This window comes from Penicillium verhagenii, assembly GCF_028828195.1.
Source record: "Penicillium verhagenii strain IBT 33310 chromosome Unknown utg000006l_segment0_segment0, whole genome shotgun sequence".
NCBI lineage: Eukaryota > Fungi > Ascomycota > Eurotiomycetes > Eurotiales > Aspergillaceae > Penicillium > Penicillium verhagenii.
The window spans coordinates 3,207,717-3,234,003 of record NW_026643170.1 but is presented as its reverse complement, the minus strand read 5'-3'; the positions used below and the strand labels follow the sequence as shown (position 1 = coordinate 3,234,003).

Below are 26,287 nucleotides of genomic sequence, written 5' to 3'. Positions count from 1 at the left end.
TATGCTGAGATTATGATTGATTTCCTGTACATGAAATTGTGACTGCTAATCATAACGCGACTTTGATGTAGTTATCGCATGGCCTCCTTTTGAGATATACTCATCAACCCTTGAGAGGCACACTGGATGGCTCAATGGTCTGAGTCCCATCGGTAGACCCCACGTCAAGTTCGACATTTGACAACACCCATTGCATGCCGATGTATGAATCGCTGATGAGCTTGACATTGACACGGGCAGTACCGGCTGTCGTAGCAGAAGATGAGTCGGCGAGGGCGGCAGGAGGGAATTTAACCAAGGAACGGACAGAGAGCGAGCTACCGCCAGTCTTTTCCTTGCCGTTTGGACCACTGCGACTGGGACCAGCTCCAATACGGCCCTTACCATTGTTGAGTTTGGACGCAGGCGGCCATGATACGCGCTTCAAGCCGAGAAGGTCTCCGTCAGTACCATCAGGCCGGGCAACACAAACAATCAAGAAGTATCCCTCGGTCTGCGGCTTCGGGAACCGAGGAGCGTGAATTCTATACTCAGAGTGTGTATGGGGATTCTTTCGAGTGACAGATACGGCCAACCCCTTGGCTGACATGCCAGCGACCGAAATCGAAATATGTGGCAAGAGGGAAGCCACACGAGAGAATTGAGAAGAAAGGGATAGATTCTTAACCATTCCAACCACCGAGGACACTGGCTGCGATGATAGGGCAACCAGATTAGACGGAAGACCGCGTGGTGGCTTCTCGACGGGGATTCCTGGCAGAATCGATAGTGGATGATCTTCTGGCCAGCGCGCTGACTTGATGCATTGCAGCAGAGTCATCAGCATTTGACATGCAGGAACAAAACCAAGCTCGGCCATCACGTCAATAGATGCTTGAAGAACACGAATTCCTTGATCCAAGACCGAGGTTTGGTCACCCACGTAATCTGAAATGGGTAGATCGATCCGCGACATGTATGCTTGTAAGAGCAGGAAAGCTTTCACGTGGGGATCCCACATCGGGAGATCACCCATAGCTTCGATGGACAAAGGCAGATTTTGCGCAAGCTCGGCGTTGATGAGGTCCTCATTGTGGCGAACTGGGAGTTCGTCAAATTCTGTGGCAGAACACATCCAGCTGAGCACATCTTGGAAAGTAGGATCTGGTTTGGCATGAGACACCAGGTGTCGGATAGTCTTGTGCGACAAGTAGTAGTAACTCATGATCTTGCCGAATGGGGTCGAGTCAACTTCACCAGTGGCAGAGTCCACGAGAACACAAGACGACTGTGCCAGATCATCTAGAGACTTATCAACCAAGTCCACCATGAAGTCCTGGGCGATTGTCTGGGCAGCCATCGTGCTTTGTTCTTCTGCTGAAATTTCAAGTCCATAGTAAGACGGATTCTTGTGGAGACGGCGGAAAAAGAATGTCCAAGTCAGGTAGTCAAGGGCGTCTTGCTTCGTGGTGATTGTTCCAGAAGAGACTTCGGCACCCAAATGGTTATCTAGGACCTTGTGTAAGGTTGACTCCACGGGGAAGCCAGTGTGGAGGAAATGCTTGTAGAACGCCTTCTTTGAATCTTGAGTAAAAATTCTGGCGATACCGGACGTATCGAACTGGGGACGTCCGGCACGACCGAGCATCTGCAGAACATCAGTCAAATCCATATCCCTGTAACCTTCGATTTTAGCATCGAAGAATTGAGTGCCCTTGACGACCACAAGGTGAGCGGGAAGGTTGACACCCCAGGCCAAGGTACTGGTGGCGACAAGAATCTGGATCTTATTGTTTGCGAACAGCTCTTCGGATAGCTGTCGGTCTGACTCCACTAGACCGGCATGATGCAAACCGATTCCGAAGCTGAGGGCTTCTCGTAGAGCGTCATCCTTGACCCGAGCAAGGTTCAGATCCAGATCGTCCTCGGACATACGAACGAATCGGCGGGGATTGTCTTCCATACCGCAATAGTTGATCAAGTCTTTGGCGGTCAAGCGGGTTTGTCGGCGAGATGCAACGAAGACAATTACTGGCTTCTCGGGTGAATGATTCTTGATAGCAAGGAAAGTTGGACGGTTCATTGACTGCATCAAAGGGCAAAAGCCACGCTGTTCCGGGAAGCCATCGATAAAGATCTCAAGAGGAACCGGACGAACGGAGTGACGGAAGTTGAACAAGCCCTCCTTCACACCAAGCCAGTTCCCAAGGTCGCTAGCATTCGCACAGGCAGTGGACATACCCATCAGTCGCACGGAACCCTTTGATTGAGAAGCAATATAGTTCATTCGGGACACAATGATTTCCAGAATAGGTCCACGATCACCACCCAGAAGGTGAATCTCATCAATAATGACAAGACTCACCTTTCGGACGTAGTCTCTGGTCTGCCAGCTACGAGAGATACCATCCCACTTTTCAGGCGTAGTGATGATTATGTCGGCATCGCGAATCGTTCTCGTGTCAGGTGTATTATCACCAGTAAGCTCAACAAGTTTCATTCCCATGGGACCTGTCAGACGCTTGCGCCAATCTTGCACACGTTCCCGGACAAGTGCCTTCATCGGAGCAATGTAGACCACCTTGGAGCCAGGTTTCTCACGGAAAGCCCACCACATCGCCAATTCAGCTGCGACCGTCTTTCCACTACCAGTGGGAGATCCCAGGAGGACATTGGCCGATGTGTGATAAAGCAAGTGGAAGATTTGAGTTTGCATAGGATTAAAGAATTGAAAGCGTTGCGCGTACAGCTCTTCCAACAGGGGGTTCTTAAGAGCCGAGATAGGCAATGGCTGAAGGTTCTGCAGGTCTGTGTAAAAACTCTCAGTATCAGGACGAATGAGATGTTTGAAGGAAATCGGGCTGACGGTTTCTGCGCCAAGCCATCTGTCGGAAATGATTCGCACATAAATCTGACTCGGTAACGGATCAGACAATGGGATTGTGAAGTTGAGCTCGTGGTCATCGTAAAGCTTCCTGCGGCTCAGGATGAAGTATTCATGATGATAGATCTCAGAAGTTTCAGAATTTTCAACCCAGACCCAGAACGACTCGGAGGCACCATGATGACGATCATTCCATGTGAACTCTGGATAAATTGAGAGGCGGATGCGAAGAACGTCTCTGTTGAGGGGTGCAATTTCGGTCTCGACACTCAGAGTAGGGAAATTGTTTAGAAGTTTAGTCAAAACCCCTCCCATCTTATGGTTGTGAACAAGTTGACCGATCTCAGCGGGCTCCATCTCTCTCATGGATTCAATGGATGAAGCTGGTAGCTTCTCATCAAGGTTCCTGAGAATTGGCTGGGGGAGATCAAACTGACGGAATGGATGGTCAAATGGCCAAATTTGTTTTTCAATGGACTTGCACAATGACAAAAGGACCTGACACTGATAACCCCATCGGCGGTTCAAGGCAATCATGAAGAGAGCTCGACAAATACGAGCTGAATTCTGAGCCACATATCCAGTATCGGATACCAGGGCGAAATCCTCGAGCTTAGCACGTGAGATATACGACTGGAGCAAAATGTTGGTCTTGGCATGCGGCGAGTCATTACCACCTTCAACCTCTGTCTGGGCTACCTCGTCTCGAAGCCGCTGTAGTTCCTTTGACTCCGAATCTCTGGCTTGGATATTGTCAAATTCACCACTCATACTAATCATCTTGAGGACATCTGCTTCGCCTGCACGTGGGCGCATCATAGTGTTGAATATCTCGACACTGGTCTGAAGCACATAGTATTGACTGGCAATGCGTCCGACATCTTTCGATTTCAGGTCCTCGGTCTTCTCATTGAAGATGATCATCTGACTCGTTTGGAGAGTTCGCGCAGCTTGAATGATCAACTGTCTGCGTCGCTGAACAAGCATCGGGTCGTCACGAAGCTCAGCATACTCAATACCGTAGTGACGAGGTTCTCGTTTCATTCGCACAAATAGATATGAATAACCAAGCCATTGTACTGCCTCAGGAACGGAGGTGACTGTGCCGAGCGAAATCTCGGCATTCAGATTATCAACTAATCGACTGGAGAAACGGGACTCAATCGGTTGCTGGGAAGTCACTGCAGATAGATAATGCTGTAGCTTATCTTGTGTGGTACAGATGAAGCCAATACCCGTATCCTGGAATTGGGGACGACCAGCTCGACCGAAAATTTGCAGAACATCAAGAATGCCGAGGTCCACAAATTTACCTTCCTGGGGATTGTACAGCTGGGTACCCTTGATGACAACTGCCGCAGCGGGAAGATTGACACCCCATGCGAGCGTGGCAGTACAGCAGAGAACCTTGATCAGACCCTCACCGAACATGCGCTCCATAAGATTACGGTCGCTGCGACTCATACCAGCATGATGGGCTCCAAATCCACTGGTAAAAAGGTCTCGAAGCTCACGCGCTCGAGCATGCTTCATATCTCTCAATGCCGAAGAATAGTTCTCATGATCTTGGCAACTGAAAAGATCCTCACATCCGTCTTCCGCGGCCAGTTGCTTCATCATGCGTGCTGTCATGACAGTATCCTTTCGAGAATGTACAAAAACCATCACCTGATGCCCTCTCTCCAGCATATCACGCACTTTTTCAAAAGCGACAACATCAATGTTTTCTCGAGATTGCTTTGATCCAGCCTTGCCCTTGACACCTATGAAATGCTGCTCGAGTGGCACGGGTCGGAAAGACGCGTCAAAGAAGAACAGACCAGCCATCTTATTGACTTTCAAGAAATCGGCAACATCCACGTAATTGGGTAGGGTGGCAGACAGACCCACAATGCGAATCAAAGACTGCGTGCTCTCAACTTGCCGTTGCGTACGAGCAACTAGAGATTCAATGACGGCACCTCGCTCATCGTGAAGCATGTGTACCTCATCAATAATAAGCAAGCGCACCTTTTGAACGAGCTCGGTATCTCCGGTACTTTTCCGTGTCACGACATCCCATTTCTCGGGCGTTGTAACAATGATCTGGGTTTCCACGATTTCTCGCTTAGACAACTGCATGTCTCCAGTCAGTTCACGGACTTTGATTCCCAGCCAGGCTAGTCTTTTGCCCAGCTTGTCTGTTACTTCGGCTGCCAGAGCCTTCATTGGGGCGACGTAAACAATTTTAAAGTCATCAACTTGTACTGTGAACTCAGTTGCATCGGGTTGCTCTAGTGGATTGGGAGCTGTGTTTTTCCCGACCGCGTTGAGAATGGTGAGCATGGCAGCATCGGTTTTACCAGCACCGGTAGGAGCACAAATGAGCATGTTCTCGCTTGTCTTGTAGGCGACTTCATAAAGCAAGCTCTGCATTCGATTGAGGCTTTTGTAGCCTTTGAATGTGCCGCGACAAAGACCGTCCAAGCTAGCAATCTCCACTAACTTCACGCTTCTCGCCAACGACCCAACTTTTTGGGCGGGAATTTCATATTCCTCATACTTGGGCTCGTCGATATGGGTGCTGCCAAGTGGTAGGCCGTATTTTCTGCCACTGGCAGAGAGAAGATTTCCAGCGGTGTGCTGCTTGAAAACATGTGGGTAAACGGGTTCCGATCGACTCTGTGCTGGCATGAGCGCGGCATTCTTATGCTCAAAATCCCGCTGCCACAAAGCTTCTTCTCTTTCCGCGCGGGTCAGAAGCTTTCCAGCCGCTAATCCATCTGTTTGTGCCTCCACGCTGTGTGGTTCGTCGGACAGAATTTCCCCGCGATGCGCAATCAATTCGATGACCAGATCCAAATCTTCGAAGCCCACAATCTCAGCGAGCGACATTTGCAACTCGGTGTCATCACTTTCAGCCGCCGCAAGAGTAGCGATAATCTGCTGGCTGAGCTCTGCTGCATCCATGCTCGAGCGAGCTGCCAGTTCTTGACATTTCGCCTCGAGCCAAAGTCGATCGTAGGGTAAAGTTTGCGAGAAAGGAGTGTCGTTCACATCATCGATGTCGTCGGTTGTTTCATCATCGGAGCTGATAATGTCCCAGACATCGTCGACTGTCCCGGGTGAGGAGTAGTCCTCGTCGATGTCCAAATCCAAGTCGCTCCCATAGCCGGTTGTATCGTGGGGAAGCTCTTTGGGAAGCTTAAGATCGGCGATAGCCTGGCGCATGGCAGCTAGCTGAGACAGCCATTGCGACTGAGTTTCGGATATATGAGCCATAATGCTCAGTTCCCCGCAATTTGAACAAAAAAGATTTATGCAGAAAGGAATCGATGAGGGGCTAGAGTCATCAATAAAGAAACCAAGATATGCCTATTCCTAATCTGGGCGGTGTGGGGTTCTGCCAAAGGGTCGGACCCGCAGTGCCATCATCGCTAGTTATCAGGAGTCTGTCAACCTCCATTATTCCCCTAAAGCTGATCTCTCCTTGTTCCGCCCCCCAGCACTGCCACCTTACAGAAAGTCTGTCAAGGTTCTCTCACTTTTTGTTTCACTAAAGCTGGGCGATTTTCTCAAATCCTCGCTATATCTCTCCCACCGCTTATTGTGTCAACCGACTTGACCTCCCCGCCACCATGAAGATCCTCTATATGGGCGTACGTCTATGAAGAGTCGCAAGGCCATTTCTATGCTTCTCCCAAATATACACTGATTCTTATTATCTTTAATAGGTTCTCCGGAACGATTCTCAGCCAGCTCTCCAGCTCTGCGCCGAAAAAGACCTCTCTTCGTATGTGCACATGCCCTGTGGATACATCTTGAGAAGGAGTCGCTAATATGGAATAGCTTTTCCCGTTTCACCCGTCAAAAGTATGTGGCCTATTGCCCCCAAGCGATCAGAATTCCTCGACCATATTAACATTTGCTCAATGCAGCTATGAAGAATTCCTCATGCTCTTCTGCCGCACGGTCGCCGAACGTACGAAGCCCGGACAACGCCAGGATGTCGAGGAGAAGTCATACACATTCCACGCATACGGCCGATCTGAGGGAGTGGCTGGTGTGATTGTTACAGATGGCGACTATCCTGCCCTGGTGGCTCACCAACTCCTCTCCAAGATCGTTGACGAGTTCCTTGCGAAGCACCCTCGTACCGCCTTTTCCGACCCCTCCCTTCGCGAGAATGCATGCGCTTTGCCGCAGCTGAAGGAATACATTGTCAAATACCAGGACCCCAAGCAGGCCGACAGTATCATGAAGATCCAGCAAGAGTTGGACGAGACCAAGATTGTTCTACACAAGACTGTACGTAATTCTTGCAGGATTTGGCCCCATACAGAAAAAATGTTTGCTAATATTCACCTCAGATTGAGAGTGTGCTGGAACGTGGTGAGAAGATCGACTCTTTGGTTCAAAAGAGTGACGGTCTATCCGCCCAGAGTAAGATGTTCTATACCCAGGTATGTTGAACCAACCTTCCTTTATAGATCGAACAGCCCTGGAAATTGCTAACTCTTTACTCAGGCCAAGAAACAGAACTCTTGCTGCTCTTTGATGTAAATTTTATGGATTTAAGACATCAGCTGAAGACCTAGCTGCCACTGCCTTGGTTTTCTTAGGGTCACTTCATTCATGTAACCAGCCCTTCTACGCCAGACTTGTCAGATTTTGGTTATTCACTGGATTTACCGCTTGCCTACATTGGAAGCTTTTGCCTATACTACTCTTGCGCATTGTTTCTTTTTTTGTGGTGGATGTGTTGGCCAACCTTATATGTTGCATTTATTTTAACGTGGTACATGCAGTATTTTTTCTTAGATGATGGCAGTAATAATATTGCTTCAGCCTTGAAATGTTGCACATGTGCATAGTCATGTGCACTGTATACCAGTAGGCAACCCCAATATATAGGCAACCAAGTACTTACCCAAATTTCTCTCTGACCTTTCAACTTTCAATATTGAAATGAAGGACTCGGATTTCACTTCATGAAGCTTCAAGGAGGCCTTTGGGGTAAGAGAAACCTGGGATGTCAAGGGGTATCTGACTTCCAGATGTGTTTGTACGCTCATGAGTCTTCAGAGGCCTTGACAACAACCGGGAATTCTCCATTAGGAGAACCATCATCCAAAGTCCATGTCAAAGCATAGACACCATCGAAATCTGTCTTCTTGGCCCAGAATTGTGCTTCGAGCAAACTGTCGTTGTTGTAGACTAGTTGTGTGGCAAACAGCGCAAATCCCGAGACAGTGCCATTTATATAGGCAGCTTTAGCTTTGGGGAGCAAGCCAATAGCATAGCTTTCCTCGTCCATAATGTACATCGAGCCGGCCGCACTGTTGTTGACGTAGCTGGCATTGGCAATCCAACATTCGTCCGTGATGGCAGCCAAGTCCCAAGTCAGGGGGGTGAGGTTTGCATTCGAGTCTGAAGGATCCTCTGAAACGTAGAGAAGACCTATATTCATACTCGCTTGCATTAGTATGTATTGATAGAGTATGTAAAGAGGGTTGAGACATTGAATATCGGCTGGAGTGAAGGGGTAAAAAGATGATATTTACCATCCTCGGCGTTGTACGCGATTGGCCAAGAAGAGGCATTGGTGCCATATGCATAGAGAGTGGCGTTTGTTTCGGAACCACGCTTGTTATGTTGATGGAAGGCTGATGCAAGCCCAACTTGCAACAGAATGGCGCGGAACAGGTTGCGGAAGTGCATATTGGTGTCTGGCGGCTATTTATCACAAAAGTAATGAATACTAGTAGTTATTGATAGATTATGGAGAAGATATGTTTGTATCCGAAGGTCGATAACCCAAAAAGGAGGGCTAGAATCCAATGTCAGGTGAGAAACAGGGTTGATTCTTCGGTACTCACAAACATAGAACGGAAGCTGCGGAATATTAGAATAAACTCGAATGAGGGACTTCAACTTCATGCAAAAGAAATAGGAATGAAAAAAAAGAATAAACCTTGGAATCACATATCAATGAAGCAGATCTGCGGAAATGAACCGAAAAATACCATGTAGGTTATACATTGGTGGAGTTCCGGTTCATATCTGGGTTGAGTCTAGCCCTAGTATCACGCCAGCAAAGTTAAATCGAAGCTTGCACCTGGATCGATGCTAGAGGGCAAGTACGTAGTCTTTTGCTGATCAGTCACAGGAAGGTCGACAATATTGACTTTACACCGGAAAAGGTGTGAATCTGGAAATTTATGGGACGTGGAATGTGTGGCTGACGATCTCACTCCACCCGGCACTTCTTGGCTGTTGACTTACGTGGGTCTGCTCCGCTATATCTACGTGTTCTACTATATTCTATGGTATCGTCTTCGTAGGCTGCGAGATTACAGCCTCGTTGTTTACTTTTGAAAGAGAAACCATTGACTCATTTCGTGATTTTACCTCAGATCCCACCCATGAGACTTTCGTTCACTAAGCGGCTCCCAGCTACTTCTAGCTCAGGTCTTACGGGTAGGCTCCATAGGGCGGCTGGATAGCTCGAATCAAAGAGAACGTAAGCCTTCACTTGAACTTTCAATGTGGATCAAAATTGTCAAGTACCGGAAAATCTGATTTCCAGAGATTGTTCCACTGAATTGCTGAAAGGAAAAAACGCCGATGTGATCGTCCCGTCCGTGGCTGAGGATGCCAATCCTGATACTTAGTACTAGATAACATAGCCTTTTTTTCAACTTCTTACGCCATGAAAATCGGCCTCATGCCTATTTTGGGTCAATGCGAGGTCGCATGCAGTGATTGCGCGTGCTCTAGCTCCTTTTTTAGACAGGCCATGTAGACATTGACCGACACACGATGGATGCCTAAACACGACCGAGAACCTTGATTTCTTGCCGTCCGATGACCCACTCTACCCATGAATCTCTATCCCGTGAAAACAATAGCTCAGCAGAGTGTGAATACTGGCCACGGCAGCTCATGGCTAAGATTTGCCAAAAAAGGCTTTCGAGAGGAAGATCACGATCTGTGGGGATTAGTATTTCTAAGCTTCCACTAGAGAGAGAGAGTAAGTGGGTAGTGAAGACAAGAAACATTGAGCCAGGATTTTCAACGTTTCCCAGGTTTTCGAGCAGAATGTTCTCCGGCTTTCTTGTCCACCGTCAATTCTGGATTTCATCACCTATAATACTAATAGTCTGAATATCCGTATCCAGAACCAGCTCTCCGGTCACTCTTTTCACTCTTTTCACTCTTTTCACTCTTTTCACTCTTTTCACTCTTTTCTTGTTTCTAATTTGGCTAGTCATTCGTTGATATAGCGCGCGTCGAAGTTGAAATGCGTTTTGTTTCATTTATCATACCTTCCCTTCTGGCCATACCATATGCCTTCGCAGCATCTTTGCACCACAAGCACCCTCGAGGCACAGATGAATGCGTCAATAGTGCCTCTAACCGAACGTGTTGGAAGGATGGTTTCGACATTTTGACCAACTACTACGACGAAGTTCCAGACACTGGTGTCGTTCGAGAGTATTGGTTCAATGTAGAGAACACCACTGCGGCCCCTGATGGCGTTGAGCTACCTCTTCAGTTGATCAATGGGTCCTTCCCAGGCCCTACTATCATTGCCGACTGGGGTGATACCGTTGGTATGTGACATGAAGTAGATCCCGTGCATCTTGAACTAATGTTATTAAACCAGTTGTCCACGTCACAAACTCTTTGCAGAACAATGGTAGCGGGCTTCACTTCCACGGGATCCGCCAGAACTACACCAACCAAATGGATGGCGTTCCTAGCCTTACCCAATGCCCGATTGCCCCGGGAGACTCTTATACCTACCGTTGGCGAGCAGTCGAATATGGAACCGGCTGGTACCACTCCCACTTCTACGTTCAGGCCTGGGATGGAGTGTTTGGTGGCATCATAATTAATGGACCAGCAACTGCCAACTACGATGTCGATCTTGGCCACGTCTTCTTGAATGATTGGTACCATGTAAGTCAAGACACCCTTCTCAATTTCCAATTTGCTCTAACAAGTATAGCAAACGGCCGACCAATTGGTTCTTGCAGCAGCGACCGGCGGACCACCTACAGCCCCGAATGGACTCATTAATGGAACCAATGTATGGGGAGACAAGGGCTCACGCTGGGAAACGACCTTTGAGCCCGGCACTCGGTACCGTATGCGTGTCTTGAATGCTGGGGCAGACCAGCACTTCCGATTCATGATCGACAACCACACCCTCGAAGTCATTGCGAACGACTTCGTACCGATTGTTCCCTTCACTACAGATCAGCTGAGCATTGGTATGGGTCAAAGATATGATGTCATCGTTACAGGGAAAGAAATAAGTAGCGGAAACTTCTGGCTGAGGGCTATCCCTCAAGCTGCCTGCTCTGAGACTGATGCGACTGACCTGGTGAAGGGTATCATTCGTTATGATAATTCCTCTACCGCTGACCCGAAAACTACGGCTTGGAGCTACACTGACTCTTGTACGGATGAGGCAGCCTCCGATCTCGTACCTTACCTCCAGGTCAATGCCTCTGACACCTACTACTATGGCGAGAAACAAAACGTTCAAGTGCAAGTACAGGATAATGCGATGCTCTGGTTGATGAACGGGGTTTCCTTCGACAGTATGTGGGAATATCCTACCTTGATGCAGGTGGCCGAGAACAACCAAACTTGGCTTGCGAAGCAGCGTATTGTTCATCTCCCTAAAGCCAACGAGTGGGTGTACTTTGTCATTCATTCCCCTTTTGCGCAAGACCACCCTATGCATTTGCATGGCCATGACTTCTGGGTCCTCGGCTCAGGATATGGCAACTTTGATACTTCTATGAAGAATACTCTGACATTGGTGAACGCCCCAAGACGTGATGTTGTCATGCTGCCTGCCAGTGGCTATGTGGTTATTGCCATGAAAACTGTCAACCCTGGTGTAAGTTGAGCCAAGAATTGTTATTTTCTGATTGATCACTTTTAACATTTCTTCCATCGCAGATCTGGCTTATGCATTGCCACATCGCCTGGCACACATCTGAAGGGTTTGCTGTTCAGCTACTCGAGCGCGAATCAGAGATCAGAATTGATGATAGCACTCTTAACTCTACATGCAAAGCTTGGTCGAATTATGCTGTGGCTGACGATGTCACTCAGCATGACTCAGGTATTTAGAGGGATGAGTCACTATGGTTTCTCCAGTCAACATCTCAGGTGTTGCTTAATTATTGATTTACTGCACATTTACTTATTGGACAGGGTTAAATATGATGTTAGGAGAATTCTGTATCCACGACATGAACGGGATTACCAAATTAGATTACGTCCACGTTGTGGTTTTTTGAATAACAAAGAAAAACCTCAAGAGAAAAACATTATTAGTCCAGAATTCAGATAGAGCGTTTGCAAGTTTGGTTAAAGTGGCAAATCGGCCCGATTTCGGGTACCCGTCGCGCGGATAGGCTATCAATAGCCTATCCAACCTTAATCGGGTTATGCTCGGGCGACTCAGGCCTAAAAAGCCGCAAGGCTATTCGGCATCAATAAGGTTCGTAGATTCAACCTCAACATAAAGTCTGTTGAACTAAAGTTCAACATGTTGGGTTTGACAACTATAAATAAGACTGCGCATGCAGCATCTCTATCGTAATCAATCATCGCAGATCGAAATCACCTATCTACCCAGCCCACACATTCCAAGAAATTCAAACATTCATCATCCCCTTCAAAAAAAAATGGAAGAGCCAACCTATGACTCCAGGTATGAACCATGCACTCCGTAAAAAGCCCCGACCTTGGTATATTACTTGGGCTTTTTAAAGCCAAAGATGTTCTGACAAGTTGTGCCAGCCGCCCTCGGCCTGATATTCAATTGGCGTACCAATACAAACTGACCAATTGCCCTGGAAAGAGCATCGTCGGCCTTCATGTCACATTCCCACCGAATGGCTCAACTCCGCCCCACCGCCATGGCGGCTGTTCAGTCTCAGCATATGTCGTCAGTGGTACGCTGCTGAATAAAATGAATGACAGCCCAATGAAAGTCATCAACACTGGGGGCACATGGTATGAGGCTCCGGGTTGTCATCACCGTATCAGCGACAATGCTAGCAAGACTGAGTCTGCGGTACTTATCGCTACGATGATCCTGGATACAGATGTGTTAGAGCGCGATGGAATGGATGCTCTGATTCAAATTGATGAGGAGTATCGCTAATATGCCGAACTGCATATGTGTATCCTTCCAATTGGATAAAAAGAAAATTCTGAGCAGCACAGCAAACCTTGAAGTCTTACGTTTTCTTAACCTGTGACGCAAAATAAACATACGATACATATTCAAAAAAAAACGATGCAATCCTATTGATATCAATATGGTTCGAATCAATTCAAGTACAGTAGAATTGCAACATTGGAAGCATTGGAACGAAAACAGAAAAAAAAAGAAAAAAAAATGGAATGACACAGACAACATCAATTCATGTGAATGGTAAATAACCAGTTCAACAATAAAAATACTCAATGCTAAAATCAATCAATTGATGAGAACATTCAAAAATAAACCCACTACCTAGGCGAAGAAACTATCCAGTCGGTCCAACAACCAATGTAGAAAATCTTCCGTTGTATCCCACCACGTACGATTATCAGATGGCAGGTTGTCAACGTAGTAGCCCGCCTTATATTCTCGCTTACCGTGCGACCAGTGACCATATGCCCACTCAAGTCTTGTCGGTCCGGCTGCATGGTCGTAGTATGATACGATTGGAGGAGGCGCCCTATTTTGAATTTGCAATGCAGTGAGGTTAATGGAGTCGTCAATAACCTGGTCAGTCAAGTACAATCTCCCATTGCCGTCGGGTCTGGTAATATGGAATAGCAAATGCCTGAGCCAGACGCCACTCAATCTAGGCTGACTTTTGCGACGAGGACTAGGTGCTACATAGCATGTGATAGTAGTCCAGGGAATGACCTGCTGTTTGGTGTTATCTTCCCTTCGATCCCAAAATATGGCTGCTTCAACATGAACGACGTTGAAAACTCCCGACCCAGCCGCAGTTCGGACAAATGACTGACCCGCCTCTGGGCACATTGCATTACAGATCTCCTCAATATCAAAAAGATCTTGTGCAAATATGAGCATATGCTTAGATCCTGTGTCATCCATGAAATCGTATTCAATATATCGGTTCTGCTGCTTGAGACGTGGACTCATATCTGCAGGTCTGATCGCAATTCGAAGCTATAGACAGAATCAGTACTTGAATCAACAAAAGTCTATGATGAAGTTAAGTGACACCTACATCGTGCATATAGTTCGTAGCCGAACGAGGTGAAACAGCACCGAAGAAGTTCACAGAATCAGGTCCGGGGCCCTCCATCTATAATTTTTGGATCAGTGATATTCATACAGAAGTTGGAATGCAACTTACACCTTCGACAAACCAAGCTTTTGGGCACCCGAGCTCACGCCAGTACCTATTCAATCTCGGCGTAGTAAGTTGTTCAGGTCCCTTGTATAGTACTCCGTTCGCCCAAAAGGTAACTTTTGGTGGGTCCCAGGTCAAACTTCCGTCACGATATGCCTGCATTATAGCTCTGACATTGTCAACCTGTCCACGTTGGTCCTCTTGGATCAGGATCTTCTCCATCGCGGCAAGTGTGTCCAAACGTTGAACAACGGCCCAAGGCAGACCGGGCTCCAAGGCAGCCATTTCCCTAGACTCGGTTAGTATTATCTCTGAATCTGATAAATGGCTGTCAGGGTCATACTCTTTGTCTCTTTTCATCTCCAAGTAGCGTTTCAGGCGCGCTTCAAAGAAATTGGGCAGGATTCCTTCTTCAATTCTTTCAATGTTCCGTTCGATATTTGCATCGATATCGCTAACTGAGTGTCAGTATTTTATCCATGGGGAAGTTGTCTCAAATGAGAAGTATGCAAATTATGCTACTCACTATTCATCAATATCGTACTCGGTGGGGTTCCAACCATTAGGAATTTTATGGTGTTGCGTGATTGGTGGGTAGAAAGGACCCCATCTTTGCCTCGGACGTCTAGTGTTTTGGGGAGTGTGATCCACCACTTGGACTTCTTCCACTATACCATTTTTCTGGGTAGGAGTATTGTAAATTGGGGAATGTTGGATCTCCACTGACTGCGCCCGGGTTGTTCTAGGTCTCATTGGCGCCGGCCTTTTGGCAACGACGAGATTATTCGATCTTGTGCCATTTGCCTCATGATTGTTGACCTGTTTGTGACCAATTTGAGTCTTTGGCCTTTTGAAATTTCTCTCCGGGGGGTTTGTGTGGCCGGTGGACTTGGAAACACTAGTAGAGTCAAATGAACGCTTTCTCTTTTTTATTGTGTCCTTCTTTGACTGAATCTTTTTACTCGCTTCGTGTGTTCTCTTTTGCTTCTTGACCGGGGGTTTGGGCTCATCCGAGTCGTCCATATTTTTGCTTTTCTTGGTTGGGGGTTCAAACTCATCCGCGTCGTACACAATTTTGCTCTTCTTGGTTGGAGGTTCAAACTCATCCGAGTCGTACATCTTAACGCTCGTGTTGGTGGGGGGCATGTTTTTGCTCTTCTTGGTTGGATGCTCAAACTCATCCTCGTCGTAACGAGCTTTGCTTTTCTTGGTTGGAGGTTCAAACTCATCCGAGTCGTAATTCTTAATACTCCGAGTCGTCTTAGCGGGGGGCATCTGAGCTCTTGGGACGGTTGCCTTTGTTATGCAAGCCCATACTTTCTAAACTGCAGTGGAAACAATAGGTAACTCTAAGGATGATACAAAGAACATGATCACAACTTGGCCTTTTAACATGATGATGATTTAAAATAGAACGACTGGAATCATCATGAGCGAGATGCTGAAGTGCTGAGATTTTGAATTTCATGGGTTTATTTTTATTTTTTTTTCAAAGAAAGAGAGAGAAAGAGGAAGCGCCATTTTCCACTACTCTGGGCACCCCCACTGTAAGCCTTTGACCAGATCTTTTCTTTAAAAAAAGCATGAAAAAATCCACATTCTTTTTCCTTGACGTGTACACTGCCCAAGCTGAGGTTTTAAAGCTGTCTTGAGTGAAACTGTAGATCAATAATAAATTCCACATAGAAGAGGTTGACAAGTACATATACTACTAGTACTACTAGTAAGTTCTTTAAATAGAAGCGATGGCGTCACTGGCCAAGCTTTCTAAGCTTTGAGTGGAGCCTGGGGCATCCCCGCAATTGCTGCATTTTCCGTGTTTGCATGATATTTCTCCCCTTACAACTCAGCAACAGCTTCAATGACAATACGAGTAGCCATCATTGGTGCCGGGTATGATGAAGTCTCTGTATGAACCTTCAATTGCTAACATCTTGCAGCCCCGGTGGCTTGGTGACTCTTAAGACCTTGTTGGAAGCGTCCACGCCCGACCAGCAAATTGAGGCTTGTCTCTTCGAATCGTATGTTATCTTGTCTTTGTTCCAATGACCTCATTTAACCTTTGTTTCAAAGTGAGTCCGATGTCGGTGGTACCTTCAATTATCGTTCTTACGAGAACGCCGAATTGGTAAGCAGCAAGCAGTTGACAACTTTCTCGGATCACCGCTTGCCGCTGGAGACCCCCGACCATGTGTCACTGCCCGAATATGTCAACTATCTCCGCTCTTATGTCGAGCGATTTAAGCTGGGCCCACATATCAAGTTCAACAGTCCAGTGGTTCGTGTATCCCCGCTCCAGGATGCATCCAGATGGGCGCATCGAGTGAGTTATGTTGATCGGAACGATCCGGACCCAACAAAGGAGGCAACTTTTGATTGTTCACATGTCGCTGTCTGTACCGGACTTCATGTCGAGCCAAATATTCCAAACATCCCCGGCATCGAGAATGTCCAGGGTGATGTCTTCCACTCATCGCTCTACAAAGGCCGGGATCAGGTTGCTGGAAAGAAAGTCCTGATCTTGGGGTGCGGTGAAACGGCAATGGGTACGTAAAATCCCTTAAACCTGAAAGTCTCATCTAACACGTTGAAGATATTGCCTACGAGTCCATCAAAGCCGACGCGGAATCAGTCACCATGTGTTTTCGCACTGGCTTCCTCTCATTTCCCAAGCAGCTCAGTCGATTCCAGGTATTTGGTAGAACTTTCAGCGGAGGGCTTCCGATTGATGGCCTCATTACCAACCTTTTTGAGACGGCATACGTCCACCGAGCGATCGCGCAGAGCAGGCTAAGATGGTTCATCTCGGACTTTGTGATCAAGCGAGTTCTCTGGTTTCTCACCGGAACCCAGGCTGGTATGAACCAGCATGTCGGCGCTCTGCCCAAAGAGAAATTGGGAAGAGCCTTTGTCTTTCTCAACAAGAGCAACAAAGCGATGCCATACCTTAACCGCCCTTACAAAACACACACTCCGTTTTTGGCGTACATAGGCAACCGCTATATTGACCCCCCGGAGGATGCCAACTCCGATCGCGCCGTTGACACTTGTACCTGGCCGACATCTATTGATGAAACGGGCCGTGTTCATTTCCAAGTGAAACACGACAGAAAGGATTGGCAGCGATTGAAGGATAGAACCATCCGACCCAATTGCGTGGTCTATTGCTCGGGGTAAGATACTACCATTGGCCAATCCCGGCCAAATCCATGCTAACATCGCTTTTTGCCCATCATAGTTATGCACAGACTTTTTCCTATCTCGACTCGTCGTATCCCACGGCATCAGACGCCAAAATTCGAAACATCATCAACCCAACACGTCCAGACATCGCATTCATCGGCTTTGTCCGCCCTGGGGTGGGTGCCATCCCACCCATAGCTGAACAGCAAGCCATGTGGTGGACGGCACTTATCACCGGGCGCATGGAAATGCCCACAGATCCCGACCACTATCATCTTCTCGCAGCCAAGGGATCCCGTATCCAATACGGTGTCGACCACAGTGCATACATGAGCACGCTTGCCAAAGACTTCGGCGGTGCACCTGGCCTCTTCGAACTCTATCGCCGCCATGGTCTGCAGATTCTTCTCATATACTGCTTTGGTGCATCTTTCGTCACATTCTATAGACTGATGGGTCCATTCGAATCAACTGTTGCACCTAGCATCGCTCGAACAGAGCTAGCCGAGACCATTCTTCGACGTGGTTATACCGGAAACCTTTTCTTTGGTTTGATACCGATGATCTTCTATGGAATCATCAATTCTGTAGCCTTGTTATTTGACTTGGTCGGATTGCTCCCTCGCGAACCCGCGATTGAAGTTGCTGGGCCCGGAAAGGAGAAACGTAAATTTTGAGAGAAATTATGGCATACATGGTACCAACTTCAGCATGCACCTCGAATATCAGTGATCATCATAAATCTCACAATAAATTCCTCATAATGCTTGAATGCAAAGATTGAACATTTTAAATCGGATAACACGCATAAATCACGTAGGCCAAATGACGCGAATCGCGGGTTGTTGCCGAGGATATCAATTCACCGCCCTCACATAACGCGATAAGCGCATCAACATACCCACTAGCACTCACTGTCGGTTTTGGCGTGTTCTTCTCACGACAAAATGCCAGTCATGAGTCATTAATGGTCTAGCCAACTGACCGAATATGTTGGAATCGCTGCAGGCTTTCGCCGGCCAAGCCTACCAGGATCACCGCTCCCTCGCCATCCTCGCCTTCTACCTTACGCTGTGCGCCAGCCTCGCATTGAAGACATGCCTTAACATCTACCGGCGCTACAAGCTTCGAACGATCCAACCGAGTTGGCGCGGAACCCATGGTCCTGCATTTGTCCTATTCCTCCTCCTTGCGGCCTTCAGCCTCGCGACGACATGGTACTACATGTTTGCATTCTTCCGGTATTCCTACCAGGACTGGAAAGCCGGACATGACTTGACACGGCAAGCGTCGATCGATCTGGAACCTTGGTTGGTAAAATTGGAGCTATGGTTGCGAGATCGGAAACTATTTCGAGAAGCATGGGAGAGTGTCTCTGAGACGCCAGCGAAATTCTGGTGGAGCGGACAGATCTTTTTATGGACGATCGGATGGAGTCTGTTTCTGGGGTTCATGGGTGCGTATTGGATCCAGGGTCTCTCTCTCGCCTATCGCTGATATTTGACTGACATTTGACTAGGTCGCCGATACAATATTTCGAGCGTGTGGGTTTACATGCTGCTCGGGCAAATTGTCGCGATCTCCTTCGCCCAGAACCTGTTCTTCGCCACGGTTCTCGCGTCAGGCCCAGCTTCCAATCGACCCAGGAGACCTTCGTGGACTCCCCCGGCAGTCCTAGAATTTGCACCCGTCGTCATATCCTTTCTCAGCGCCGCCGTTATACCCTTTGTCGCGAATACCCCCTACTTCATGCCTGTTCTTGCTGTTCCCCATCTTCTTTTGTTTATACCGGGCCTTTTATCTCCTCGTGTCCTCCCACAAAGCTGGGGCGCGTATATATTACGACCTCTGTGCCGATATGCCACGGTCTTCAAATGGCTCATAGCGGTTGCCGTAGCCATTCAAGCACAGTCCACCTACATCGTTATGATGGATGATCCCCTTCTATCCGGAGGTTCTGTGGTCGAGTTGGGCCAGAAGTTGCTGGATACGATGTTTGAGCATCCGGCTGTGAGTAGCGTTGGATGGGACGTGTTATGCTGTTCATTATCGTGGAGTACGTGGCTCTTTTTACATGGTGGACTAGAGGCAATGCTTGGGTAAACCTGGTACCAATATCAGCGTTGAAACATTTTTGGAGGTTAGATGAGGCTCAACAAAGTGTTACACACGGTGGAAACCCCAATCTCCGTTTGTACAACCAAAATTATAACGCGCTCCATCTTTTTCCTCCTGCTACAGACCTCTTAGAATACAAGGCCAAGTCACAATGGTTTCTTATAGGCCATCTGTCGAAGTCCCATTCTGGCAGATGCTGCAGTTCTCTCTCTCTTGCATATGACTGAAGTGCGTGGTTCACGACGAGTGGCTCCCGCTGGCCCAATTCGAAATCGCGATTGCAGGGGTCAACGTCAACGCGCAAATATGACCAGTGAGAGAGACCTATAGTTTGCCGCCCGATTTGACTGAGCATGCATGAACAACTCATTCGTTTCCCCTCATTCCCAATCTCCGTCGTCTACAAAGACAAGCTCTTAGCCCTTGTCTTCGTTCCACGATCGGTTTCCCATTTTCCTCTCTTGACCTATAATTCGGGGAGTTACCACTGATATGACAATGACCATCGAGCTTTCTACCAGAAGTGATATGGCCCAGGGGGCCCGTGGTACAAGCGCGCTTTCTCCCAAAGTGCCTTACCACCACCCAGCGTCCTCGTGAGAATTTCTGATGCATTGACATCGAATTTTGCTGACATCCCACTCACCATAACTACTAGGCCTTACAAACACCCATTCGTCGCCATCCGCATTGAAGATCACGAATACGGCATATCGGAGGAGTGTTTGAATAATCACCATATATTCAAGAAAACCCTTATCGAATCCAAATATACGCTTTCCTATGTTCCTCAAGATATTGCTCACACATTGATGCATTTTTTATACACTGGCGCTTATTCAACGACCAGCCGGTCCTCTCAATACTTCAGATCAACCAACGCCAGGGAATACCAAAGAAGCGTGCAAGTGTATCGTATTTCCAGGAGATACGGTCTTTACGATCTCGAGGCGCTGGCGGAAGATAATATGAACCACTTCGGGAACCAGATGACCTTCCATCAAGTTATCAACGCGACCAGAACTGCCCTCTCTGTATTCCCCCGTTCCGAAATCCAGCTTCCGACATATGTGAAAGAACTTGTCCGGGACGAATTATTGAGTGGAAATTCCATCTCTCATATCACCGATAAAACTGCCCTCATGGACATAGGCAACAGCCCAGATCCCTTTACTGCGGTGATCACGGAGGAAGTGATTCTGATCTTGTCATCTCATATATTTTCTTTGAGGTCCCAAATTGAGAACCAGAGTGCTGATGGGCACGAGGATGATATCGAGATAACGTCGGTCGCAGGGAGTGACAAGGACACAGGAGAATACATTAAAATTGGGACTGCCGCAGAAGAGCACGAATTCCAGCCTGAGTCCGAGCATGAGCCTGAGTTGGCCGAACCTTACCCCGAGCCCGAGCCCGAGCCCGAAGAATACCTATATCCTGAGCCCGAGCCTGAGCCTGTACCCACTGAACCTTGGCCTGAGCCCGTCCCTGAGCCTGAGTTGACGCCTGAATCTGAGCCCGTCCCTGAGCCTGAGTTGACGCCTGAATCTGAGCCCGTGCCTGAGCCTGAGCCCGAGGCGCCTGTCTACGAACATGTCCTGGAAGAGCCTCCTCACATTGAACCTCCAACCTCGGATTTATATGATAACTGGTCTCAGTTGAGCCCCAAGAAGCGAAAGAGCAGAGAGAAAAAACTAAGAGCAAGAAAACTTCCGATCCCTGACAAATACGGCATGTTCTCGGGGCCACCAGTCTGAAGTTTCTACAGCCAACAATTCTTGGTGGTTTGTGTTTTCCCAATTACGCTCGAGTACATGTTGCACAAATATTTTCGTTGCCTTTCGCTACTACTAGGAGGCTGCAGCTCATGAATAATGACAGGAGATTGACGCACGGAGTCGAAGTGTGTGATTGGTAGTTTTAGTTATATAGTCAGGTATAAATTGTTTCCTCAGCAAGCTGAGAGGTCTATACACGCTCGCTATTTTCCGGTGTACCAACAACCTTCTCAGAAACACTTTCACTGGTCCAGCCCTTGAACTTTCTGGTTTGAAGCTTCAATGAGAACATACGATCGATATCCATGGGCGATCTGCCTTTCATCTCTGGAATAAATAGCCAGGTCAAAAGAACTGCGATGGCAGCCACCCCCGCCAGGAAGAATCCCGTTTTTGCTTTGAGATCTCCCGCGTCTGTGTTGTAGATATAAGGCAGAATGATGGAAAACACACCGGTCGCAATACCATTGACAAACCAGCCAATGCCTTGCGTTTTCCCCCGTAACTGTAATGACGAAGTCTCAGCAGCAACGACGTGTGAGGCTGGCCAAATTCCTAATCCGCAGACCATAATGACAATCATCATTGTGACTGCGGTATACCTGTAAAGGAGGTTAGCATCTTATATAACACTTGTATCGGGTGTACATACCAAATAGTAACAACCCCCTCAAAGCATCCAGCAACCCCCATACCTAGCCACAATACCATAGCAGCTGCCAGTGTAAACATGCACAAGGATCGTCGACCTAATGAGTTTAGAACCCATATACTAGCGATATTCGCGATCAGACCGAGACCAATGCCAAGAATGAGGAAAATCAGGCTGTTTGTCGACCCCATTCCTACTATTTCCATGAAGTAAGAAGCATTTCCAAGTAATTGGAGACCGAAAAGCTGAGGCAAAGCGCTAGCCAAGCAGACAATCAATGTTCGCCGAAGATTGGTCCCTCGGAAGCAGTCCATGTACACAAAGGAGGAAGTTTCTCCCTCCTCGGCTAGAATCGATAGATGCAGCTCCTCGATAGCCGCAGCAGAGTCGACTTGTACAGTATCCAATTTCTTCTGAGCTTTGAGCGCTTTTTCGGGCTTGCCTCTTCTCAGCAACCATGTTGGGCTCTCTGGCAAGAGTATGGAGAGACAAAGCGGAACAGCAGAAAAGGGCCACTGTGATGCAAAACAAATCCGATAACTCTGTGCTCCTTCTCTTTGAAGGGAGACATAGACAACAATAGCACCAAGGAGTTGACCAAGCAATGTAAAAATCGGCAAAAATGCAATAATCGGACCACGGAGAGCGACAGGCAGGACCTCAGACATGTAAGTCTGGACAACGCAGAGCAGAATGCCAATACAGACTCCTTGAAACAGCTTTCCGGCGAGGAAGAGCCCACGACGCGATTCCATATCATCAGGTAAGTCAGCGACGTAACACATAGCAACGGCGATGGCAGAAAGAAAGCTGCCAATCGCAAGAGCCAGTCGACGACCACCCCGATCTTGGAAATAACCGCCGAAGATTGATCCTCCCATCATGCCGATCGGACTAGCCGCATTCCACAATGACAGCCACATGGACGGAATGATATATTTTGCTCCGAGCTTCTCGCCAAACCGATGTCTGCTCTCGTTCCAAGGTTAGATGCTGTGATGTTCATACTTTATTTGGGTTGGAACGTACTGAAATGCTGGCATGGCGGATACCGTCCCCACAATTACTAGGTCGTAGCCATAGAGAAGGATGGCTGAACTTAGTGCAAGGCAGTAAATTACCACTTTTGGCCATCGCTTCAGGAGTTGCCATAACGGAGTGTGTTTGTTGTGAGTGAGAGGCGGTGTACCTGTACTGGTTGGAGACACGTCTTCGAGGAATTGTTGAGTATGTTTGACGACAGAATCACCCATAATGACTAGGAGGGTGAGTGCACATGTGAACACCAGACTCTAAATTCAAAGGCAAAAGGAAAGTTCTTCCGGGCTAAATAAGCCCTGTTTTCTGTACCGACGAAGAGGGGGATCACCGATGGTTGTTAGCAAGGGATGTAACATGAGCTTTGACATGCATCACATGATGCATATACTCTGTAAGCGAGCCCCAAGATTCAACTTATTCAACTTAATAAACTTCATCTTACAAGAATCCCATGTCTTCAACATTTGATATCGCGCTTTGGTAGGCCAATTTGGGAGGTATTGCCGATCCTTGCACCAATCAATTGTAAACGATAGTCATCCCCGCACGCTTGGCAGATGACGGGAGACGCCAAAGTGTCTGATGTAATTAGTTTTTAATATAGCTTCAATGTTGAGATGTGGTAAGAAACATTCTGGTTTTGGAGATGACGGCAGAAGAGGTATAGTCTCTTGGAAAAGGCTAGCGACACGGAAACGCTAAACTAATACGAGGGAAATGATCAATTTTGCGGGGAAAGTGGAAAGTACGTTTTCACCGTCGAGACTAGTTAGTAGCTAGTAGGAGCCGAAAAATCGGCATCCTTGATGTTTATTCAGCTAGCGTGAACCTTCGAGGCACTGTCATCACGGGCCTATATTATTCTCTGCCGTCAATGAAGTTCTCTCAGACTCCACTCGCGCATCTCTCCTCTCCTCCAAGTTGTGAAGGTGTGTTCTCAATGTTTCTATCTCACAGTCAAGTTCTGCCACCGACGCTATTCGGTACTTCAACGTTAAAATGGCGGCGGATATGACCAGAAGCGCTATGGAAACCAGATATGACCATTGCCCAACCTGTTGTGGATTTTCCTGCGATGGGCCATCATTATGAATCCACCATTCGATCCATGCGACGAACCCGATGATTGTCAGTGGGCTGATAATCATACTGAATAGCAAGCCGAAAAGAATAGCCAAGTCGGCTAGTAGTCGAAGAAATGCCTTGAGGAAGCGAAGGGTGAAAAAGGGTCGAATGCGATTCCAGCGGGACGCGGGCTTGCCAAAACTTGACATTTCCTTCCTTTCCACTCCATTGATGGGTGAGGCCGACAGTGATTGCTTTAGCTCTTCTTTAAAACTCCTCCAAATATCCTTTCTTGCTCTCCAGATGACCACAATCTGAGCAGATGGAATTCTCGACTTGTATGGCAGGAACTTGAAAGTCAACAGGATGAAATTCAAAACGAAGCACAAGATAATCAGGCTGTAGATGTACCGCTTTGAGTAGATAAGTTTGTCCCAGAAGCGATTCCCATGTGAGACCTCAGATCCCTTTTCTGCGACCCATGATTGTAACATGGATGGCTTTCGTAAGATCTGGCTAGTATTGAAGCAAGGGTTGTAGCATATGTCGCCAATCTCCCCCCATTTTGTGATGTTTGAGAATGTTTCCCATACACTGGTATTCCACGTTGATGTTCTCCAAGAGTCCTGCCACCCATCGCTGGTGGTTGATTCATATGGAGGAATGTCAGGGTAGCAGAACATGTACTGGGTCGGGATTTCACTTTTGTTCACAGCGTATACAAGAGCGCAGATAGATCCGGCCAGCATCAAAATATTCCATAGATAGAAGAGGAGATTCCGAGCTCTGTCCTGAGTCAACACACGAGACCAGCATTGTAGTGGGAGGAAGACGAGGTAGCCGGTGACTACTATTGCCATGACGGCATCGCCGTCAAGGTCGAGCGCACTGGGCTGAAGGATAACTTGGTCTGTCTGAGTGATCAGCTGTGGGAAGCTGTCCCATAGTGTGCTGTTTTCTGCGAGATAGGAAATCGTGACAGGGACAGGCTCTTGTAACTTGGGGGGACTTGACAACAAGATGAAGGCTTCTATAGCTGCGGTGCCTGCATATGTGGCAGCGGCTCCCAGGAACACGTTTGCCAGCCATCCCGTCCACCGGGTAACACAACTAGCCAGTAGTAGGGCATAAAAGAGGTACCGTGGGCATGAGTCGTAAATAGTGCTGATGGGGTAAAAGCACAGAGCCTCTTGCGCGATGAACAAGGGCGGAGCCATGAGGATGGGGTTCTAGAAGATCAGGAATCCATTGCGAGAACATGTAGAGAGATCCGTTGCATTTTTCCCCATCATTAGTTTTCCTTTAACTTTTTCCTTTTTTCTTCTCCATTGTTCTTTTGTTTCTGGCTGTTGCCTTGTACGTTGTGGAGATGCTACTTCAGACCTCGGAACTCCAAGTGCTGACGTCATACATATTCTCACATGGATTCTCCACTGCAAACAGAGCAAATAGAGCAAATGGCTCAAACACTTCAAACTAGAGTCTATAGTACTGTCTTGCAAAGAGTGCTCTTTCAAGCTATGGAAAGCCTGGATTTTCTGTACAAATTTAAGAATCATATTCTCAACAGCTCAGAAATAGTCCAAAATTTCGAGAACGCAAAGTATGTATACAAGTGTGTGTACTACATAATTTCCATGCGAAACATATATGTATATTACGGAGATCGATGCACCACTTGGACATCTGGAGAATCAATCACATATGTAGTACTAGTTCTCAAGGAACATTGAACCCTCCATCCATACACCTGACATAGTTCCGAATAATGAATGCAGGAGCTCACTGTACGGTTCTCTCAAGGCTCCAAGGCTTCATTCCAAGGCTGAAGTTAAAGTTTCCACTTCAAAGTTCCTATTCGGTCCAGAACAGTAGTAGACTTTTTCAATGTTAGTATGTTAGTATGTAGTCAAAACGATAAGTAGCGTGCAGCAGAATACCCAAAGGAGTAACTATTACTCCCTTTGGTTAGATCATGTGGAGCTATGCCACTATGCACTAGTGACCAACGCCATCAAGGGTGGAGCAAGTAAAGATCCAATGTAGCGGGATGGAAGTTGGACAACATGATTTATAATAATTGACTAACATTTTTTTGAAGATAGCCTACAATGTTGAGTTCAATATTGGAGGGGTAATCAATAGCCTCCTATATAATCGTTGAGGGGCACGAGCTTTTTCTTCCATAACCCCAGCACTT

General features: G+C 47.4%; 11 protein-coding genes across 11 annotated transcripts; 6 read left to right on the top strand and 5 right to left on the bottom strand.

Annotated features, from left to right (window-relative positions):
- Window positions 1-103: 103 nt before the first annotated feature.
- On the bottom strand, window positions 104-6,124 carry N7466_006590 (RNA helicase SLH1; the record flags this gene model as incomplete). Its single annotated transcript, XM_057165987.1, has 1 exon — window positions 104-6,124. One exon carries the CDS (start codon window positions 6,122-6,124, stop codon window positions 104-106), a length of 6,021 nt encoding a protein of 2,006 aa, XP_057021586.1.
- Window positions 6,125-6,480: 356 nt separating this feature from the next.
- Window positions 6,481-7,405, top strand: N7466_006589 (palmitoyltransferase YKT6; the record flags this gene model as incomplete). Its single annotated transcript, XM_057165986.1, has 6 exons — window positions 6,481-6,501; window positions 6,577-6,635; window positions 6,692-6,715; window positions 6,781-7,150; window positions 7,213-7,305; window positions 7,370-7,405. 6 exons carry the CDS (start codon window positions 6,481-6,483, stop codon window positions 7,403-7,405), a joined length of 603 nt encoding a protein of 200 aa, XP_057021585.1.
- Window positions 7,406-7,913: 508 nt separating this feature from the next.
- Window positions 7,914-8,312, bottom strand: N7466_006588 (uncharacterized protein; the record flags this gene model as incomplete). Its single annotated transcript, XM_057165985.1, has 1 exon — window positions 7,914-8,312. The coding sequence occupies one exon, from the start codon at window positions 8,310-8,312 to the stop codon at window positions 7,914-7,916; it is 399 nt and encodes a 132-aa protein (XP_057021584.1).
- Window positions 8,313-10,145: 1,833 nt separating this feature from the next.
- Window positions 10,146-11,995, top strand: N7466_006587 (multicopper oxidase; the record flags this gene model as incomplete). The annotated part of the gene is made up of 4 exons (XM_057165984.1): window positions 10,146-10,458; window positions 10,512-10,807; window positions 10,857-11,759; window positions 11,822-11,995. 4 exons carry the CDS (start codon window positions 10,146-10,148, stop codon window positions 11,993-11,995), a joined length of 1,686 nt encoding a protein of 561 aa, XP_057021583.1.
- Window positions 11,996-12,555: 560 nt separating this feature from the next.
- N7466_006586 (cupin domain-containing protein) lies at window positions 12,556-13,037 on the top strand (the record flags this gene model as incomplete). Its single annotated transcript, XM_057165983.1, has 2 exons — window positions 12,556-12,581; window positions 12,671-13,037. The coding sequence occupies 2 exons, from the start codon at window positions 12,556-12,558 to the stop codon at window positions 13,035-13,037; spliced, it is 393 nt and encodes a 130-aa protein (XP_057021582.1).
- Window positions 13,038-13,391: 354 nt separating this feature from the next.
- On the bottom strand, window positions 13,392-15,525 carry N7466_006585 (uncharacterized protein; the record flags this gene model as incomplete). Its single annotated transcript, XM_057165982.1, has 5 exons — window positions 13,392-14,063; window positions 14,125-14,202; window positions 14,254-14,539; window positions 14,594-14,704; window positions 14,777-15,525. 5 exons carry the CDS (start codon window positions 15,523-15,525, stop codon window positions 13,392-13,394), a joined length of 1,896 nt encoding a protein of 631 aa, XP_057021581.1.
- A 586-nt stretch (window positions 15,526-16,111) lies between these two features.
- On the top strand, window positions 16,112-18,110 carry N7466_006584 (flavin-containing monooxygenase; the record flags this gene model as incomplete). Its single annotated transcript, XM_057165981.1, has 5 exons — window positions 16,112-16,143; window positions 16,191-16,271; window positions 16,324-16,796; window positions 16,844-17,423; window positions 17,489-18,110. 5 exons carry the CDS (start codon window positions 16,112-16,114, stop codon window positions 18,108-18,110), a joined length of 1,788 nt encoding a protein of 595 aa, XP_057021580.1.
- Window positions 18,111-18,423: 313 nt separating this feature from the next.
- N7466_006583 (uncharacterized protein) lies at window positions 18,424-19,536 on the top strand (the record flags this gene model as incomplete). The annotated part of the gene is made up of 2 exons (XM_057165980.1): window positions 18,424-18,889; window positions 18,953-19,536. 2 exons carry the CDS (start codon window positions 18,424-18,426, stop codon window positions 19,534-19,536), a joined length of 1,050 nt encoding a protein of 349 aa, XP_057021579.1.
- A 513-nt stretch (window positions 19,537-20,049) lies between these two features.
- On the top strand, window positions 20,050-21,308 carry N7466_006582 (uncharacterized protein; the record flags this gene model as incomplete). The annotated part of the gene is made up of 2 exons (XM_057165979.1): window positions 20,050-20,147; window positions 20,210-21,308. The coding sequence occupies 2 exons, from the start codon at window positions 20,050-20,052 to the stop codon at window positions 21,306-21,308; spliced, it is 1,197 nt and encodes a 398-aa protein (XP_057021578.1).
- Window positions 21,309-21,519: 211 nt separating this feature from the next.
- Window positions 21,520-23,234, bottom strand: N7466_006581 (uncharacterized protein; the record flags this gene model as incomplete). The annotated part of the gene is made up of 3 exons (XM_057165978.1): window positions 21,520-21,931; window positions 21,982-22,950; window positions 23,011-23,234. The coding sequence occupies 3 exons, from the start codon at window positions 23,232-23,234 to the stop codon at window positions 21,520-21,522; spliced, it is 1,605 nt and encodes a 534-aa protein (XP_057021577.1).
- A 633-nt stretch (window positions 23,235-23,867) lies between these two features.
- On the bottom strand, window positions 23,868-25,304 carry N7466_006580 (uncharacterized protein; the record flags this gene model as incomplete). Its single annotated transcript, XM_057165977.1, has 1 exon — window positions 23,868-25,304. One exon carries the CDS (start codon window positions 25,302-25,304, stop codon window positions 23,868-23,870), a length of 1,437 nt encoding a protein of 478 aa, XP_057021576.1.
- Between the last annotated feature and the right edge of the window lie 983 nt (window positions 25,305-26,287).